Source organism: Monomorium pharaonis, chromosome 6 (assembly GCF_013373865.1).
Source record: "Monomorium pharaonis isolate MP-MQ-018 chromosome 6, ASM1337386v2, whole genome shotgun sequence".
In the NCBI taxonomy this organism is placed as follows: domain Eukaryota; kingdom Metazoa; phylum Arthropoda; class Insecta; order Hymenoptera; family Formicidae; genus Monomorium; species Monomorium pharaonis.
In genome coordinates, this window is record NC_050472.1 from 6,790,369 (window position 1) to 6,799,539 (window position 9,171).

At 28.9% G+C, this 9,171-nt stretch overlaps 1 protein-coding gene across 3 annotated transcripts; it reads right to left on the bottom strand.

The window, feature by feature from the left end:
* Nucleotides 1–522: 522 nt before the first annotated feature.
* On the bottom strand, nucleotides 523–8,758 carry LOC118646211. 3 transcript variants are annotated; one of them, XM_036288601.1, is made up of 4 exons: nucleotides 7,855–7,936; nucleotides 7,129–7,536; nucleotides 2,222–2,874; nucleotides 523–2,104 (listed from the first exon to the last, which is right to left on the bottom strand). In XM_036288601.1, exons 2-4 carry the CDS (start codon nucleotides 7,391–7,393, stop codon nucleotides 1,118–1,120), a joined length of 1,905 nt encoding a protein of 634 aa, XP_036144494.1. In that variant the 5' UTR covers nucleotides 7,394–7,536; nucleotides 7,855–7,936; the 3' UTR covers nucleotides 523–1,117. The 3 variants fall into 3 exon arrangements, with proteins under 3 accessions (XP_036144494.1, XP_036144493.1, XP_036144492.1); XM_036288600.1 differs by lacking the exon at nucleotides 7,855–7,936 and adding an exon at nucleotides 8,185–8,758 and having other exon boundaries at nucleotides 523–2,874; XM_036288599.1 differs by having other exon boundaries at nucleotides 523–2,874.
* Between the last annotated feature and the right edge of the window lie 413 nt (nucleotides 8,759–9,171).

Below are 9,171 nucleotides of genomic sequence, written 5' to 3' on the forward strand. Positions count from 1 at the left end.
GTCCGTTCTCTTGTAAGATCCAATGCAAACCGATAGGCGATCTATAATAATTCATTGATATGTTTACTTTGGTTAATATAATTAATGTACTAATAATGTTTATTCATTATAATATTTTGATATAATATTACCTTTAAGAATTAAAATTTTTAACCATTGTTTTATTAATCTATCATTGTGCTCTTCAGATGACTGTTATGTAAAATATTATAATAAAAATATTACATTTACTAAAATTTAAATATTTAAGTTTTTAAAAAAAATTAAATTATATAAGCAAAGTTATTATTGTTTCACACATAAGTTAAAACGATTGAATGCAACGGATGGAAAAGAGAAAAAACCGGAATGATAAGACTGCAGTATGGATATGCGGTCGGAGACATCGCATACGAGAGACAAAGATAACGCAAAGAAATTCGTAAGAAAAAAAAGCAATTATAAAAATTTAAACATAATTTTGTAATTAGTTTTCTTTATTATTCTCTTGGTGACAAAATAATGTGACCTTTTTTCTTACTCAGCGGTTCCCAATTTTATTGCTCGTTTTATTAATACATTTTATTTCTTTTTTATTTTATAATTAATCAGTTTTATAATCAATATATTACATTCATTATTAAACGATTTATACTCGACGTTTTTTTGTACAATTTATGCGTTCATTTGTGTTGTGACGGTGGTTGTAAAGGTAAGGCTAGAAGTAAGATTGTAAGGATAAAAATGCTTCTCATTTGTCTTCTCATCTTACTTTTGACCCGTATCATTTTTTTATAATGGTTTTATAATGGTTTTTTATTGATAAATCAAGTATTATTGTACAAAATTATACGGTTTCTTTTTTACTGTTAGTACCTGTTTGACTACGACACATTAAGCTTGTAAAAAAAATGCCAATGCATTTTTATATTTATATAAATACTTTATATTTTATATGTATTACATGTGTATTTTTATACATATGTATGTGTATTCTGACAGTTGCCGCGTGATATCATGCCCCCGCGCTTACAAGTACCTTTCTTGCAACTCGCTCCTCATTCGGAGTTCCACAGTTAGAATTTCCCCTTATTTCTATTGTTTTAGGAGCAGTTTAAAAAGCAGTTTTAGGAGTAATTTAAGGAGCAGTTTTACGAGTAATTTTGGAAGTAGATTTACGAGTACTTTTAGGAGTAGGTTTATGAGAAGTTGTAGGAGTAATTTTATGAACAGTTTCAGGAGTAGTTACATGGCCAGTTTTACGAATCGTTCCAGTAGCAGTTTTTAGAGCAGTTTTAGAAGTTTTAGAAGCAGGTTTCGATGTAGTTGGAGAGGCAGTTTTAGGAGCAGTTTTACGAATTTTAGGAGTAGCTCCAGTTGCACGTTTAGGAGGAGTTTTGGAAACAGGTTTAGATGTAGTTGCAGAAGCAGTTTCAGGAGCAGCTTGAGCACCTTCTTGTTCTTTTTGTTTTTTACCTTTTTTTGTTTTATTTTTCAATCTTGGGAACATATTTATTACAAAAGGTTCTGCACTATTGTTCTTGCTTTCACCTTTTTGATGTCCTAAATATATATGGACCATTTCGATTTCTTCATCATTTATTTTTTTTCCATTATGCCAGTTGCTTCCTTTAGGAAATGAGCCATTTGATTCTGATAATCTTGAAGCTTTTACACCGATTTCTGAATAGAATCTTAAGTTAAGAAGAACTAGTCCTACTTGACCCTCTGCTGATAACAATGCTCTATGAAGGATATAGTTTTGTTCTTCTTCTGACTGAAAAGCACTTTTTGTTTCACATCTATGTGTTCTAGTATAAGCTTCGACACCATTGACACCATTGCTTCTTTTTACGACATGCCTGCTTCTAGCATGGCCTGTTCTAAAATCTTCAGTTTTTGGATTGCGAGGATCATCTTCGCAGGATTTGCCCTCTGAATTGTCCAGAATCTGTTTAGCGTTTTCTATCGTGTTAGATGATGGGTATCTTATTGAGTATCCATCTTCTGTGAGAATTTCTTTAAGTTTTTCAAATGTAGATGAAAGGACAAATTTTTGTTTAGTTAGTTTTTGTATATAATCACGATATAGACGATATCCTTTGAAACACGTTATTGTTTTTTCCTGTTTAAAGAATGGGTAAATAGAAACTATATGAGGCTTTGCATTTTCTTCGCTTCGTTTATCTATATGATGTCTTAATTTTAATACGACACTATCCATTTCTATTGAATCACGTACCATGTTTCCCACATACCAATAGCTTCCTTTAGGAAATGGGACATCTTGTTCTTTTAATTCTGAAACAGGTATATTTGCGTCTGACTTAATGGAATTGTCAAGTTTATGTAGTGCTTCTTGACCCGATTTTGATAGCAATGCTCTATGAAGGGCATAGTCTTGGTCTTGTTCACTCTGAAAAGCATATGTTGCCGCACATTTATTTATCCTAGTATAAGTTGCGACACCTCCATTTCTTCCTCCTACAACATGCTGCTCTCTAGAATGTCCTATTAGATCATGTTTATCGTCACCAACATCACCTTCGCCTTCTATGTTCTCTGAATCTTCCAGAAGCTGTCTAGCGTCTTCTTTCTGACTGTGTGCTGGGTATCTTTTTGAGTACCTTACTTCTTCGGACTTTGTTCTCGGACTTTCGGGTCCATGTCCGTTTACTCCGCCAATCATAAGGAATACTCCTGCACTGCCCTTCCACTGAATTTTGTCTAGCCATTTAGCCAAACTCTGAGAATCGTTCTCTAGTTTTAATACAGTCCACTTACGAAGTTTTAATGGATCTTGCCCGATTTGAGAACCAATCACCGAAAAAAGGCAGCTGTTTAAATCAATAGTGACGTTGTCGGGATCTTTGCTACCTCTTAGGGTCCAGTGACCTAGAAAAGAATTTACAAGAGTTGAGATAAATATTAAAATCTATTCAAGACTTTTATGTGTAAAATATTGACTTAAAAATAGTTAATGAAAAGTAATGTCCTTATTCCCAATTAACTATGCTTCCTCTACCGCGCGATTACTTTGACGTGAAACGTTATTTCCGAAGCTGCCGATTCATCAACACGTTTATTAGTGGAGTGAAAAAATTCCTGAATTTGTGCAGTACAAAAAGATTGTAACGTGCAGAGTAAGTACAATTATTATACGTATATTTTTTGCATTTCTTGCCGCACGTCACTGTCCACGCGTATTCTTAAAAAAGAGTGAGGTATTCTTAAGAATTGTCGATCACGTAAATAATACGTATTTCGTTCAAAATCCGTTATAAGGAATAATTAAAGTGCTAAATAGTTTGTTATTAATACTTTGCCATATTTATTCGGAAACAAAAATGTGTTGGAAACTGTCATTTTTTTTATTCATTCGACGGTTAAGATTAGATAAGCTAATATTGATTGTTTCATATTATTGAACTAAGATAAAATAATTATTTTCGTGATTTATGTGTATTTCTTATGTTTATCATTGATCTACGTTTGTTTTTATGTTTTGTTTAAAACTTTTGCCTTGCATGCTCTGAAAAAAAAGTGGTTGATAACAGGGGCATGCCGGTCAAAATCTGGTACAGCTGTTCAATAGAGGGGACACGCACTAACGCGCTTTTATTCGTCTCTAACTAAAAATATCTTTGACAAAATAGATTAAATCAACGATTTTTGAAATGTGCATGGATTAAGCTATCCACCAGAATGAAACTCTTTATGGAAATTATTTTTAAGCCATTTTTTTTGTTAGGTCGGTCTTATAGGGGTCGGGAATAAAGACATTTACCTTATAATACGTGTAAGAAAAAAAAAAGCTAAAACACTTTATAAAATTGCCAATTTTTGATAATTGATCATATTACATAAGGATAAGGATTACATTACATGACGATAAGGATACAAAATATGAGATACTCAGCTATTTTACAAATACGAATACTTTTTCTTTCTAAATATTACTCTTATGTTAATAACCGAAAAGTGCGAAATCTTGTGTAAGGTACGCGCATAGCATACATGTATGGCTATGTGTACAAAAGTTTTGTTTGCGTCACTTAGCAAAATGTTTAATATGTTTCTTAAAAGTTCTATAAATAACACAACCTATGTTTCCAGTTGAATGAAGTAAGAAAGGGTAGAATGAGTTTGTACGAAATTAAGCGGCAAAAAGGTATGCGTACACAGAAAATAAAGGACATAAAATGAAAAAGGAGTAAATGAAGAAAATAAGAAAAAGTTAAGAACAGACTGTGAAGAAGTTAAATAGACAGGTGTAGAAGTTAGGTTGATGTGGAAAGTGCAGTAGACGATTGAAAAAGCGGGGAAAGAGAAGACCTTAGACCACCTAGCAGACACAGTGACATATATGTCTCATATACATAATATCAAGTATCACGAGGTAACGCGTCATTATGGGTAAGAATAATAATGTGCTTTCAAAACAGCTGGAAGCTTCTGATATAAGGCAAAAATGTCCATGAAAATTTCATGTGTGTATGAGTGCGGATTTGGAAGAATTCGATAAGTAGAGTAATATGAAAAAAAGTTTTGTTCTCCATATAAAATTTTATTCACAGATTGATATTAATAGGTGTATTTTAATTCTGGAAAGAATTTTCCAAATCTATAAAAAAACGAAATATATACAAAATCTCATTAATACGAATGACTCTACATTATGGACCTCGATCAAGTCTGAGAGGTAGTCCAACATCTCTTCAATTGCTTTAAATTTTAATGTTAAAATTTAATTACTTTTTTCCGTGTTGTTGGTTGAGTATTATTATTCAATTTTTAGTAATTTTAATGTTTTTTTTAAATAGTCTTTTAATAGTTAAATAATCTAATTAAAGGAAATTTGGGTAAACATCATTTAACACTAAAATATATTGTATATAATTTTTGTAAAAACATAAGTTTGAATATCCTTCATTGTGGATGTAAACAAATGTAAACCAAAAATAGCGTATTATTTTCTCTAAAAGTGGATATGGCTACGTAGTTCTAGGGTGCAAAATATATGCAAAAATATAAGGTGAAACCTTGCGCATAATGGCAGGAAGAACTAATTAAAAATTAAAACCAAAATTTACACTAAATTCTAACATAATATTGATAAAACAAAACATACACATACATAAAGAAACCTACATAAAAAAAACATATACATACGCAGTTTGGAGCGTCACCGATTGATTTTTGCCATTAATTTTGAACGAATGCCACACCTACGGGGATGTTTCACCTTATATCTTTTACTGAATACTGTACATAGTTCCATACGTAAAAATAATGGATTGATTTAATATGAATACTACGTTTTTTTATTTACTAGTTTAACGCTGTCATTTGTGTGTTTGCAACATTGCTGCAACATGTATAATGCTGTGCTGTATGGGATTTAATTGGTGACAAATTTTAAATAAATTAGTATCTTTTGTTTTTTCCAAAATAACCAAACATTTTTAAATAGCTTAAATGATTTTTTTTACAATTAGCTATTAATCATTTCATAGAATTTAAATTTTCCAGAATTAAGTATGACAATAAAAAATTTTAGATAAATTTTTTTTAAAAATCAAAAAAAATTAGAAAATTACTTTTGTGAAGACAATGTATTTTTTACTCGCAGTTAATGTTTTAAAACCCTTGTACAAATTATTATTATGTAAAGCGTCATTATGGGTAAGAATAATAATGTGCTTTCAAACAGCTGGAAGCTTCTGATATAAGGCAAAAATGTCCATGAAAATTTCATGTGTGTATGAGTGCGGATTTGGAAGAATTCGATAAGTAGAGTAATATGAAAAAAAGTTTTGTTCTCCATATAAAATTTTATTCACAGATTGATATTAATAGGTGTATTTTAATTCTGGAAAGAATTTTCCAAATCTATAAAAAAACGAAATATATACAAAATCTCATTAATACGAATGACTCTACATTATGGACCTCGATCAAGTCTGAGAGGTAGTCCAACATCTCTTCAATTGCTTTAAATTTTAATGTTAAAATTTAATTACTTTTTTCCGTGTTGTTGGTTGAGTATTATTATTCAATTTTTAGTAATTTTAATGTTTTTTTTAAATAGTCTTTTAATAGTTAAATAATCTAATTAAAGGAAATTTGGGTAAACATCATTTAACACTAAAATATATTGTATATAATTTTTGTAAAAACATAAGTTTGAATATCCTTCATTGTGGATGTAAACAAATGTAAACCAAAAATAGCGTATTATTTTCTCTAAAAGTGGATATGGCTACGTAGTTCTAGGGTGCAAAATATATGCAAAAATATAAGGTGAAACCTTGCGCATAATGGCAGGAAGAACTAATTAAAAATTAAAACCAAAATTTACACTAAATTCTAACATAATATTGATAAAACAAAACATACACATACATAAAGAAACCTACATAAAAAAAACATATACATACGCAGTTTGGAGCGTCACCGATTGGTTTGCCATTAATTTGAACGAATGCGCATTTCTACGGGGATGTTTCACCTTATATCTTTACTGTCTTTACACCACGCGTAGTTCCACGTAGTGTACAAAAAATGGATGTGATGGCGCTGTGAATTAGCACGATTTTTTTAAACATTAGATCACTAGTGTAATCGCTGTCATTTTTCTGTTTGCAACATTGCTGCAACATGGTTACTAATGTTCTGTGCTGTATGGGATTTAATTGGTGACAAATTTTGGATAATAAATTAGTATAAATTTTGTTTTTTTCCAAAATAACCAAACATTTTTTAATAGCTTAAAAATATGTTTGTGAATATTTAGCAATTTTCTAATCATTATAATGTTTATAAATATTTAGAGATTTTCTAAATTACTATAAATACATTAACATAAAAAAATTTTTTAATTACTACAAATTAATAAAAAATAAAACACGAGTAATGCAATTTTGTATAGATAAAGTGTCATTTTTTACATAATCATTAATGTGAAAAAAAGACTTGTGGTAAAAGTTTGTTTTGAGATAGAAAATAAATTATATTTTTGATTTTATTTTAATTGGATTAAAACGTAACTGTTTGAAAATAAAATTTTTTTTTAATTTAGTCATAAAATTTTATAAATCAAAACAACTCTATTCATTTCTTTTTGAAGTTATTTAATTAATAACTTACCAATTTGTTCAGAATTGTTCGCGTGATATTCAATATCTATAGATGGTCCCAATTTTTTTCTTCCGATGATCTTATTTAAATTACCATTAGCATTCCATATATTAATGCGTCTTTTAAGTATGTTACTCAAAATAGCAATGTGTATTAAACTAGCTGGTCCATAGTTTTCCAAATCTTGTATAATGTCTTTTACATATTTAATTTTGTGCATTTTGTCCTTATTTTTATAATTGCGATAATCATTGATTAATTGAATTATATGCATCTTTCTATTGCGTTTTCTTAACTTTACTGGTTATTTCTAATTATTAATATTAAAATTTAAAGATTTATGTGTCCATTGTTAAATTAATTTGTTTTTAGTTTTAGTGTTTATTTCGTTTTCGTTAAGTATCAGCTTCTATATATCTAAAATAGATTAATATAAAATTTATTTTATAAACATTTAAAATTTTTTTCTAAAATCTTGAAAAAATATAAAATCTTGAAAGGAATGCAGGAATATAGAATAAAATACATAGATAATAAAAAATTAAATAAATAATGCTATTCTTAAAAAAAAATAAAACATTATAATGTAAAAAGAAATAGATTTTAGAAGAGTTATCAAAGTTAAAAAGAATTGTGTTATTAAAGAAGTTAATTATTTTTATATAAATCTTTGATTAAAAAATTACAGATTAGTAGTAAAGAACAACTATTTCTTATAATATTGATAAGACTTACAAGTTTGTATCATTGATTTTGCTGCAATGGATTTATCTATGGTTTACATTGTTAAAATTTGTTGCTAATAATCTAAGATTTAAAATAATTTGTTTTTAAATGATCAGTAATTTGAGAGAGAAAGAGAGAGAGAGAGAGAGAGAGAGAGAGAGAGAGAGAGAGAGAGAGAGAGAGAGAGAGAGAGAGAGAGAGAGAGAGAGAGAGAGAGAGAGAGAGAGAGAGAGAGAGAGAGAGAGAGAGAGAGAGAGAGAATAAGAGAGAGACGGACAGACGTGCAAAATTTAAATTACGTTATAAAAATATAAAAAAATCATGATGATGTAAGAATACCTGATCGCTAGCTTGTACAAAATCCATTACATTATCTTATAATTTCGATAAAGATTTGTGTTAGTAGTAATATCCATTTTTAATTAGAAATAGATTTTTACTTTAAATTTTGTTTATTTAAATGACATAATGAGATATCTACAACAAATTTTGTTGCTTTATAATTGTTTTTTCTGACATTTGCTACAAATATGATTTTTCGTTGCTCATTTTATAATCGATTTTTTAATAAAAAGTCGATGTATTTAATATCAATTTTTTTTAAAGTTGAATTCCAAGTTCGTTCTTACCGTTAGAATTTTATAATAAAATAAAAATTAATTAATAATTGAATATTAATTAAAAGTAATACTTTGATAGGCATGTAAATGCTAGTGTACATCGATTATTTGATAAAAATGTGTAAAATTAGGCCTTGTTTTGTCTTCTTTTGCTCTTTGCCTCAACTGAGAAAAAAGTAAATTAATTAATGATTCAACAAATTATCTTATTGCGGACTGCCAACAAGAGATGTACTTAATATAATATTTGCAACTATTAATGCAAGTACAACAGTCTTGATTGGATCATAATATTTTTTATATTGCAGCAGCATAAATTATTGTATTAAGGATCTTGTTTAAAAGAAGATAAAAAAAGATACCAAGTGTGTGTGTGTGTGTGTGTGTGTGTGTGTGTGTGTGTGTGTGTGTGTGTGTGTGTGTGTGTGTGTGTGTGTGTGTGTGTGTGTGTGTCTAAGAAAAAAAAGTATTATATTAGGTAAATTGTCTTATTATTCTATTGTATTGTCTTATTGTTTTTTTCTACAAAAAGATTGATATGAAGTAAATACACTCACTATGCGCCAACTTTGAAACGGAAAAAGATAGACCAAGTACATAAACGCGTACTTTCAACAATACAATTAGCCAAGTCTATTAAAAAAAAAAAATTTAAATAATTAAATAATTAAAATCAACCAACGGGATTAAAGTGAACCAAAAACTT